This window comes from Amia ocellicauda, chromosome 16 (assembly GCF_036373705.1).
Source record: "Amia ocellicauda isolate fAmiCal2 chromosome 16, fAmiCal2.hap1, whole genome shotgun sequence".
Classification (NCBI taxonomy): domain Eukaryota; kingdom Metazoa; phylum Chordata; class Actinopteri; order Amiiformes; family Amiidae; genus Amia; species Amia ocellicauda.
Window position 1 is genome coordinate 6293049 of NC_089865.1, and position 11761 is coordinate 6304809.

At 40.2% G+C, this 11761-nt stretch overlaps 1 protein-coding gene across 1 annotated transcript; it reads left to right on the forward strand.

Annotated features, from left to right (window-relative positions):
- The first annotated feature begins 277 nt into the window (after positions 1-277).
- Positions 278-4498, forward strand: LOC136711819 (ankyrin repeat domain-containing protein 26). Its single transcript, XM_066688328.1, has 8 exons — positions 278-462; positions 980-1049; positions 1551-1602; positions 2119-2178; positions 2418-2575; positions 2949-3101; positions 3312-3453; positions 4329-4498. The coding sequence occupies exons 5-8, from the start codon at positions 2465-2467 to the stop codon at positions 4388-4390; spliced, it is 468 nt and encodes a 155-aa protein (XP_066544425.1). The 5' UTR covers positions 278-462; positions 980-1049; positions 1551-1602; positions 2119-2178; positions 2418-2464; the 3' UTR covers positions 4391-4498.
- The last annotated feature ends 7263 nt before the right edge of the window (positions 4499-11761 follow it).

Here is an 11761-nt window from a genome sequence, read left to right on the forward strand (position 1 = left end):
TATATAATATGCTATTATTCTTCTAAGATGTCCCGATATTTGCTTAATTTAACCCATTGATTTATCTAAACTTTACTGTTTCCTTTTCCTGATGTGTGGTTTATTTGGGAGCACCATCCTGTTCAGTGTACAGATACGTGACTGGCTGTCATGGTTACAAAGTCATGTAATAGATTTCCAGTTCTTCGAAATTGACGTCATAATGCAGCCTAGCCATGACGACCAAAGACCAGTTGGGTAGTTCACATGACGTTTCATTACAGGTCTCATTCGATAATTGAAGAAGCAGTTTGGTTTACTAACCTTTTTCAAGGGTAAGGGGAAGGAGAATAAGGATGAATTTGATTTCCCCCAGTGGCCTGATGATGATTTCTTCAATGAAAATGTGGCAGAGCAGCACCAAGATGATGCTGGAAAACATTTGTCGGAGAATGATTTAAATCAGGGGGACAAAGAACCCAGGTAAGAAATGATTATTTGAATTGTTTTACAGAGGAAGCTCCTGCCTTTTTAACACATGTAGCATAGCATACATTGAATAACTGATCTTTGCAAGTTATTCTTGGGGCGCATTATTGCTAAAGATTCTTTCTTTCATTGTCCATTGCATTCTTTAGGGGAAAAATTAGTTCTGTGGTGGGCAATTGTTGTCTGTTCAGCAGGGTGTAGATATAAACTAGTGTTTTCCATTGCACTATACATTAAAATGTCTACATTATTATTATTATGATCATTATCATCAGTATTATTAATTTGGTGACAGAGGATATGCGTGGGTTGTTTGCGGTCTGAATTGATATCCAGTCCAGTTAATTAACCTGTGTAACCTTGGCAATAGACTAGGATTATTCAGAACCAGTTGGGCCGATAGTTCTCTTGAAAAGTAAATGACACAAACCTAGAAAAATGGTATGCCTTATATTAGTTAAGTAAACTTATTTTTAAGAAATAAGCAGTTTTATGATTTTGTCTTCTGCAGCACATCGAATAAAGATGAGATCGAAGAAGTGTCCCGTTCATCGGATGAGGAAGTTCACTTAAGCCTAAAGGTATCAAGTTTTATGAACAAATTTCTTATCACCGCCTTAGTGTAAGTGTACTACGCTTGTGATAAAGATTAGCCTTTTCAATAATGTTGATGTTTGAAGGCTTTGGGGCTGGTTCATTTTTTTTTCTTTCAATGGGGGAGCCAGTGTCATATGGTCTGTATACCACCCTGCCTTTAATGTAGATTAAGTGCATCAAACAACAAGAATTGGTTGATACAATACAAGTGCATCGTAGATAGACACAGGTGCCTAAACATGACAGGATTCTCGATACTGCAGAATCATTTTAATTTATCCGCGTTTGTTTTTAACAGCTGTTGTGTTATTAAATTGACTTAGGATATAACTTGTTTTTGTTATCAGTCATTATGAAATGCCATTCTGATATACTGTATAAATCATAGCATTTGAATATATTGTTGTGGATATAAAAGATTAAGGTCTTCTTACACAACTGCTTACTGAATTTAATGTATTTTATTTAATACACTTTACTTCCAGAAGGCTCATGAGTTGCAGCATGAGGAAACATATCTGGGGAGCTGGGAGAACGGTACTTTTTAAAGCTTCTTTCTCTTCACTATATCTGTGCATAGAAAGCTGATTTTGATGTATTTTTCTGAGCCATTTATGTATTTTTTCCTCAAGCCATTTGTTGTAAAAATACCTTCTAGTGGGCAGTTGCATGAAACACCTGAAGTACTGAATAACTTCAGTTTGTTGTCCGTAATCAGCATATCCACTCTTAAGTTGCTGAGTGCCACACACAAACTTGTGGAAAAGGGAAACAAGTTGTTTGGTGGATGACATGGGTTGTAAAGTTAAATCTAAAACCTCATTTGGGTCACTTATTAAACCATATATCAAAAGGTTTATATAACATCACTTTCCTAGATCTTCCCATTGATACATTAAGGAGTTTGGATATGTCAGTCAAACATTAACAATCAATATGTTGTTCTTCTCACAACATTGAGATAAATTAGTCAGTGTGCTGGGGTTGCGATGGGCAGTTTGTTTGTATGTCCATTTCATTGCTGTTCATTTTGTGATTGTGTTTCAATGACAGGCAGCAACACTGAGGAAATTCTGATAATCTCACTAGAGAAGAGGGAAACATTGGAACATGGTGAGCTAAACTCTGAATATGAGAAATATCTACTGTAGTCGTTTGGGATCATAAATTAAATAAATAAGCCTTGCGCAGACGCATGGTTACTTGGGATATGTCTGCAGTAATCCAGCTTTCCTGCCTAGTGTTTCGTTTTTTTTTAAAACTTGTTCCGTGACATTTCCCACGAAACATTGCACAGTGTGTACGGGTTTTGTGTGCGCGTTGCTGATTCCTGTTCAATTGGTTCCGATCAGATGAGCCTGTGGTCGAGGAGAAGGCCGTGAGAGACGCCCAGGTCCAGATGAGGACCGAGAGCAGTGAGGACTTCCAGACGGTGGAAGATCTCATCTGCGAAAACATGGAACTCCATGATCAGATCTTCCAGCAGGAGAACGAGATGGATGAGAGAGAGGTAGGTGGCTGAAAGTGACTTTCAGTGGCCTTAGTAAACAGTAACGATGTAATCTGGAATACAGTGCCCCACAGAGCATGAATCAGTCTGGGAGCACAAGAATAGTGTACATTGTGTGTCCCTTCACAATCAGGTGGGCAGTTTACCAGTAGTGTCAATGTCAAATCTGTTGTTTCCTATGAAGTCCTTTGCCCAGTTTGATGTGGATGGTACTATGTGTGCAGTAGCTTTGCTAGTCTGCTGTGGTTTTATTGGAATAAGTCCCTTGCTAGTTTCCTCCACATGGTGGCAGGTTCCGGTCTTTCTTGAGCAACAGTGTTTGGACTAGACGTCTGCAACAGTGAGAGTTAACAGTCGACAACGTGATTTTCAGGTCTGTAGGAGACAAGTGGAGAATATGCTGGCTGACACACTGATGAAACTGTCCATGTGTGAAGCGTCTCTTGATGCCAGCATTCGCTGCAGAAATGAGATGGAGAAGGAAAAAACGCTCATGAGGAAGGAACTGGAATGGACGAGAAGAAAGGTAGGTGTCACTGTTAAAAATTATCTGGCATTCAGCAATTGCAATTGTGTGATCATTTGGAGAGAGTCACTGACAGCTTCTGTGTTGTTTCATGTCAAGCATCTGTCCTGGGCAGTAGAGAAGAATTCTCCAAAGATGGAAAAGTAGTGTTAGGTGTCGTAGTAAACTGTACTAGTGTGTGACAGTGTTGCATGTTTCTTTGGGGCTCAGTTGCAGGAAACCGAGGCAATGTACTTCCAGAGCAGATGGATCATCCACGACCTGAGGAAAGCTATTAAAGAGCACGATGTCCTCTCATCTTCATCGGAGATTGAGAGGATCTTCCAGCAGCTCAATGAGCACTTATACGAAGGTATGTTCGGTTATGCCAACGAGTGGACAACAGAAATCGAGAGCATGCTCCTTTCTGTGCCTCAATGCAACGCGTGGCTTGCTTTTATGTTTTGAAATGAAATGCATTCAAACGAAAATGCGGTCTGAAGGTGAAACGCATGCCTTTTGTTATTATCAGCAGATTAAACTGTGGTTTCTGAAGTTTGTGTATTCAGTGCAGCTGTTTTTTGTCCTGAACCCTTTCAAATTGTGATGTGGCTGCAGGCTTGTAATTGAAAACGACAGACGGAAAGCCGCTTCCAAGCAGCAGACAGACTGGATCCCCATAAACGAAATACAGCAGTTATTTTTCTTGATTGAATTAGTGAACCACAACTGCTTCTCTCCCATATTATGGTCTGTAACGGTGTATTTTGCTGCAGGTACAGAATTGGGTTGGGAAGTTTGCAACAAAACTGTTCAATGCAACCTTAATTTATCAGTGGCAAGGAAGGACTGGTAGTTTTTCGCTTCAATTTACCCTCTATTATTACATGACCAATCAAAAGAGGAGATCTGTGCTCTTTTTTTTTTTTTTTAATACTTACCTTTCCCTATAGAAATATGTATCCAGACAAGCCTATTTGTAGCACTTGCTCAACATACTTTCATAATTTGATAAGGACATTATTACAGTGTTTAGGGATCCGTAATACAGTTCCAAGCCTCACACAATAAGACTAGAGGTTCACTTATCACAGCTTGAAAACCAATGAATGTACATGTAGAAAATGTTAAGCACTAGATAAAACATAGTGGATTAAACACTGCCGTCTGGGTCTGAACTTTGTTTTCTTTATCTTCCACGAACACTTCTTGTGCTACTGGATTCATTTCTGCTTTACTGCATCTCAGTGAAAGTGCACCCGGACACAGCGCGAGAGTCTTCAGAGATGACATCGCCATCTTGCAGCTGATTGGACAGTCCTCTGCAAGTTTTATTTTTTTGTATGCTACAGAGACCCCAGCAGTGCTTTTACTGGGACAATGGGATACACTTTAAAGTACAGGTACATTAAATACTGTCCTTGCATTGTAATTACATGGTAAAGGAATGTACTGTTTAAATCATATAACTGGGCCAGTAATTACACTGTACTATTACTAGATATAACAACATGATATTAAACTTAATTACGTTATGATTTCTATACTGAGATGTGCTATATACTGGGGTGGCGCGCACGCTATGTACTGAGGTGGCGCACACACTATATACTGAGATGCGCTATATACTGAGGTGGCGCACACTATGTACTGAGGTGACACATACGCTATGTACTGAGGTGGCACACACACTATATACTGAGATGTGCTATATACTGGGGTGGCACGCACACTATACTGAGGTGGCACAGGTATAGGTACAATAACTACACTACTTACACTGTAATTACATTTTTAAATACATGGTGTATGCATGGAAGTAATGTCTAAATCATATAACTGGGCCAGTAATTACACTGTATTATTACTACATATGACAGGCCATTACACTTAATTATGTTATGATTTCAATCAGTGTAGATACTCTATGAATACAATGTAGTGTGATCTGAACTATACTGAATTCCACTGAGTTACAAATGTCCCCAGATTATATGTAAAAGTATTTCACCTCTTGATGAAAACTTCTTTAACCCCATTTTAATTTAAACCTTTGATCAGTTGCATTATGAATAGTTTTATTACCAAACACTCATTCACAACTTACACTTTATCTAATTGTTTTATACTTAGTTACCATTTATACAGCTGGGTTTTCACTGGACCAATCTAGGTACAGTCCCTTGCTCAAGGGTAGAACAGCAGTGACCCCAGCTGGGATTGAACCCACAACCCCCCGCACTGCAGTCCAGAGCCCTGACTGCTACACACTGCTGACGTGTCAGTGTGTAATGCATTGATATGGAGCATATTCCTCTACGAAAGATCCACCTTATTAAATGTAGTTACAGTGTGTATCATGAGTTAGAATATCAATACTGTAACTCAGTGTAATTCCTGTGGAAGTGTACTGTGTTATGAAGTGACTCAGTTCCCTGATAATAAAAGGTGACCGGAATGTAGTTACGCTGTGTGGCATGGTCATTTCAGTAAACCAATGTAACTGCCATGCCATTCCCCTGGAAGTGTTCAGTATTTTGAAGTGCCACACTATTCCCTGGTTATAATAGCACGTTGGGAATTTATTTACTTGGGATATCATAGTAACAATAAACCCAGTCTCACCAGAGAAACTTGAACAGGCTAACGTTTAGGCACTGCTGTTCCCTGGTGGAAAAACCTTACCTGGATAGCCTTGCAGCTTTTCCTACCATGGAGTACTCCGAGATTACATAAATAAATATGCGCTAATAAAGGCTACATAAACCAACCAAACATCATCATCATACAAATAATGCTACTTCTGAAATAATCTAGCAAATGTAAACAGGGCAATTATTTCCTTATGTATTTATTGTATCATGTTAAAATGCAAGATTATGCCATGCAGTACAATCAGAAAATTATATTGTTGTTAATAATAATAATAATAATAATAATAATAATAATGTTAGACAGGTAGGTATGTAGGGTGATATTAGCGCATATAGATACCTGATTGTGTTTTATGTAGGCTAATAAGTGTGTACATTGTTACAAACGAAAACGCAATGGAAGAGCAATACATAGGGTTGTTAATGCCAGTATTTATTCAATGCAAAATGTACAATTATAAAACGTTATATTTGAGTCCATGGTTGCGCGATGAAGATCTTGCTTGCAGAACGTCTACAAACTGCAGTACTATCTTTACCGTGTTTGTTGTTTAAAATAACTCACCAGTCAAAAGCTCTCTGACATGTGATTGGTTAATTGCCTTTAGGAGGTAAGAGAAATATGATACACCTGATTGGGTCATTTATCCTTGAAGGCAGGACTAAGCACGTAAACAGACAGAGAGCTGGAATTCCGAATAAATGACCCAATCATTCGTGTCATATGTGTCCTGCCAATGAAAGGTAAATAACCAATCACACGCCATAGATCTTGTGACTGGTGAGTTATTTTAAACAACAAACACGGTAAAGATAGTACTGCAGTTCGGAGACGTTCTGCAAGCAAGATCTTCATCGCGAAACCATGGAATATTACTCAAATATAACATTTTATATATTTTGCATTGAATAAATACTGGCATTAACAACCCTACGTCTTGATCTTCCATTGTTTTCGTTTGTAACAATGTACACGTTTCACGATCCTGATACATGATCAGGTATCTATATGCACTAATATCACCCTACATACCTACCTATCTAACATTATTATTAACAATCTCATTTTCTGATCGTACTGCATGGCATAATCTTGCATTTTAACATGATACAATAAATACATAAGGAAATAATTGCCCTGTTTACATTTGCTAGATTATTTCAGAAGTAGCATTATTTGTATGATGATGATGTTTGGTTGGTTTATGTAGCCTTTATTAGCGCATATTTATTTATGTAATCTCGGAGTACTCCATGGTAGGAAAAGCTGCAAGGCTATCCAGGTAAGGTTTTTCCACCAGGGAACAGCAGTGCCTAAACGTTAGCCTGTTCAAGTTTCTCTGGTGAGACTGGGTTTATTGTTACTATGATATCCCAAGTAAATAAATTCCCAACGTGCTATTATAACCAGGGAATAGTGTGGCACTTCAAAATACTGAACACTTCCAGGGGAATGGCATGGCAGTTACATTGGTTTACTGAAATGACCATGTCACACAGCGTAACTACATTCCGGTCACCTTTTATTATCAGGGAACTGAGTCACTTCATAACACAGTACACTTCCACAGGAATTACACTGAGTTACAGTATTGATATTCTAACTCATGATACACACTGTAACTACATTTAATAAGGTGGATCTTTCGTAGAGGAATATGCTCCATATCAATGCGTTACACACTGACACGTCAGCAGTGTGTAGCAGTCAGGGCTCTGGACTGCAGTGCGGGGGGTTGTGGGTTCAATCCCAGCTGGGGTCACTGCTGTTCTACCCTTGAGCAAGGGACTGTACCTAGATTGGTCCAGTGAAAACCCAGCTGTATAAATGGTAACTAAGTATAAAACAATTAGATAAAGTGTAAGTTGTGAATGAGTGTTTGGTAATAAAACTATTCATAATGCAACTGATCAAAGGTTTAAATTAAAATGGGATTAAACAAGTTTTAATCGAGAGGTGAAATACTTTTACATATAATCTGGGGACATTTGTAACTCAGTGGAATTCAGTATAGTTCAGATCACTAATTGAACATGATGGTAATCACATAATGTATTCACTGCATTAAGTACATTGTAATCATAGAGTACCTACACCAATTTTTTTTTTTAAGAAATCGTAACGTAATTAAGTGTAACGGCCTGTTGTTATATGTAGTAATAATACAGTGTAATTACTGGCCTGGTTATATGATTTAGACATTACTTCCATGCATACACCATGTATTTAAAAATGTAATTACAGTGTAAGTACAGTGTAGTTATTGTACCTGTATCTTGAAGTGTATCTGACATTTGAAACTGAGTAATTAAGTTTAATGTCATGTTATATCTAGTAATAGTATAGTGTAATTACTGGCCCAGTTATGTGATTTAAACAGTACTTGCATTCCTTTACCATGTGATTTATAGCGTAATTGCAGTATTTAATGTACCTATATTTTGAAGTGCATCCCTTTTTTTAGATATGTAATAAAAAAAAAGTGTGCTCTAATTCAGTCTTCTGTGTTTGTGGACTTAAGCTATAGACCCCAGGTAAAATAACCTGTTAATGACTGTCTAGTATAGTGACATCCAGAGTTGGGGAGGTTTGAGTCCTAGTGCTCATTTTAAACACTAGGTGGCATAGTTGTGAGATGTCAACAGTGCTGCCAGATTAGAAACTCTCCCCCCTCACAGATGCTCTATAGAGGGGCACACAGATAGATATTATAGGGCCAGGAGCCTCACAGGCTACTGAGGCTCAACTTAAGCCAAAACCAAGGTCCCTATAGAAGGGGCCGGTCTAGTCGCATCCAACCTGTAGAACCGAATAAAGGTGTGCGGCGAGGCCCGGCTCACAGCCGCGCAGATGTCTGCCAAGGGGGCGCCTTGAAAAAGCTCCCATGACGAGGCTACACCCCGAGTCGATTGCGCAACCAGGTGTTCAGGCAACGGGGCGCCAGCCACTTCATAGGCCATGGCAATCCAATGTGAGAGGCGCTGTTTGGAGAGCGCCTGCCCCTGTGTCCACCCTCCATAGGACGGAAACAGGGGGTGCGAGTGCCGGCAGACCTTAGTGCAGTCCATGTAGCACCTGAGGGTCCGTACAGCACATAACTGCAGACTCTCCTCCTCTGAAGAGGAGGGAGGAGGATAAAAAGCCATCAACTCTACCGGCCTGTTTACATGGAAGGGAGATATCACCTTCAGAAGGAACGCAGGGTTAGGCCTGAGTGTGACCCTGGACCCATCCCCTGCAAAACACACATCATACAGATGTAATTGCCAGTAAACCGTCTATAGCGACCCTAGCTTGAGGTCAGCTGATAAGAGTGGTTCAAATGGGGCCTTGGAAAGTACGTCCAGCACTATGTCAAGGTGCAAAGCTGGCAGGGAAAGGGTGTGAGGAGGCCACAGCCTGCATACTCCTTTCAAAAACTGTGAGGCCAAGAAGTGGGACCCCACCGGCTCACCATCAATCCAGAGATGATACGTGGAGGTGGCCAACAGGTACATCTTGAGCATAGATGGGGACCTGCCCTCGTCCAACAGCTCCTGCTGGAACTGCAAATTGACCCCAGTGGGGCAGGTTATTGGGTCCTGGCCTATGTCTTGGCAAGAGGTCTGGAACATCTGCAGCAGTAGGAATTCTGTGACCTCATGGAGGGAGCTCTCGCCGAATGAAAAAAGTGGCTACTACTGCCTCCAACAGACCACAGACACTGGGTTTGGGTGCAGGAGTGTGCCTTGAGCCTGAGACAGCAGATCTGCCTATAGGCAAAGCTGCCATGGCGTTCTGGTCAGGAGGGAGATGAAATCTGCAAACCACAGTCTGTGAGGCCACCTGCGGGCAACCAGCAAAACTGTCACTGGTTCTCGTCTGATCTACTCCAGGACCATCAGGAGAAGGGGAGAAGTTAAGAATGCATAGAGAAGATGGTGCAGCCACCTGTGGGTGAGCATGTCCATCCTCAGGGTTCTGGAGCAGTCTCGTGCTTATAACCATAGCGGGCAATGGGTGGACTCACTTGTGGTGAAGAACTGGTTCCACACCGGTTGGATCACCAGAGGGTGGAGGCACCAATCTGAAGCCACTGCCATGTTGGACAGGCCGAGGAGATGGACTGCTCTGATGGAGTATTGTGTTGTAGATTGGTAAATTTTAACACAATTTTGTGTTGTCCTTGAACAAACAGAATGTGTTCAATTTTGCACATTACAAGTGTAAAAAGAAAAGTGGAAGATCCAGAGAGAGTATAAAAAAATCTAACACTAGATTCAATCTTTTCATTTCTTGTATTTTTTTCTGTGACATTAAACCACTAAATAAAGACTTATGACACTGTACTGCTTGTTCACCAATCATACTTTATAATCTGCTTTTTTAGAAATCGCACAGAATATCACGCCTATGTGGTTATATACACTACTGTTCAAAAGTTTGGGGTCACTTAGGAATGTCCTTGTTTTCGAAAGAAAAGCACATTTTTTGTCCATTAAAATAACATCAAATTGATCAGAAATACAGTGTAGACATTGTTAATGTATGGACTAACTCAAATCTGCAAAGGACATTTGCAGGTTATACTAAAATAGGTGGCTCAGCAGATACAATCTCGGCAGCACAGGTTATTCAAAGGTACACCTGGCAGATGAAATTCAATGTGGACAAGTGCAAGGTAATACATGCAGGTAACAAAAATGTCCACTATAATTACACTATGGGAGGAATAGAACTGGAAGAAGAAACACATGAGAAAGACCTAGGAGTCTACGTGGAGCCAATTTTCTCCTACAACAGGACAATGACCCAAAGCACAGCTCCAAACTATGCAAGACCTATTTAGGGAAGAAGCAGTCGGCTGGTATTCTGTCTATAATGGAGTGGCCAGCACAGCCACCGGATCTCAACCCTATTGAGCTGTTGTGGGAGCAGCTTGACCGTATGGTACGTAAGAAGTGCACATCAAGCCAATCCAACTTGTGGGAGGTGCTTCAGGAAGCATGGGATGAAATCTCTTCATATTACCTCAACAAATTGACAACTAGAATGCCAAAGGTCTGCAAGGCTGTACTTGCTGCAAATGGAGGATTCTTTGATGAAAGCAAAGTTTGAAGGACACAATCATTATTTCAATTAAAAATCATTATTTCTAACCTTGTCAATGACTATATTTCCTATTCATTTAGCTATATTTCTTATTCAAACTCATTTCATGTATGTTTTCATGGAAAACAAGGAAATTTCTAAGTCACCCCAAACTTTTCAACGGTAGAATGTATATATGTGGGGGAAAAAAGTATTTGATCCCCTGCTGATTTTGTACATTTGCCCACTGACAAAGAAATGATCAGTCTATAATTTTAATGGTAGGTGTATTTTAACTGTGAGAGACAGAATAACAACAACAAAATCCAGAAAAACGCATTTCAAAAAAGTTATAAATTGATTTGCATGTTAATGAGGGAAATAAGTATTTGATCCCCTATCAATCAGCAAGATTTCTGGCTCCCAGGTGTCTTTTATACAGGTAACGAGCAAAACAGCATCAATTATTACACTTGCACAAAGTCAAGGATTTTGTAGGAATATAGTCGGGTGGCTGATTAAACAATTATACCAAACAGGTGCTAATGATCATCAATTCAATATGTAGGTTGAATCACAACAATTAACTGAAACAGAAACAGCTGTGGAGGAGGAATACAACTGTGTGAGGAACAGCCAAACTCAGCTAACAAGGTGAGGCTACTGAAGACAGTTTACTGTCAAAAGTCCTACACCATGGCAAGACTGAGCACAGCAACAAGACACAAGGTAGTTCTACTGCATCAGCAAGGTCTCTCCCAGGCAGACATTTCAAGGCAGACAGGAGTTTCCAGATGTGCTGTCCAAGCTCTTTTGAAGAAGCACAAAGAAACGGGCAATATTGAGGAGTGTAGACACAGTGGTCGGCCAAGGAAACTTACTGCAGCAGATGAAAGACACGTCATGCTTGCTTGCTTCCCTTCGCAACCCATCTACTGTCCGGAGAAGTCTGGTCA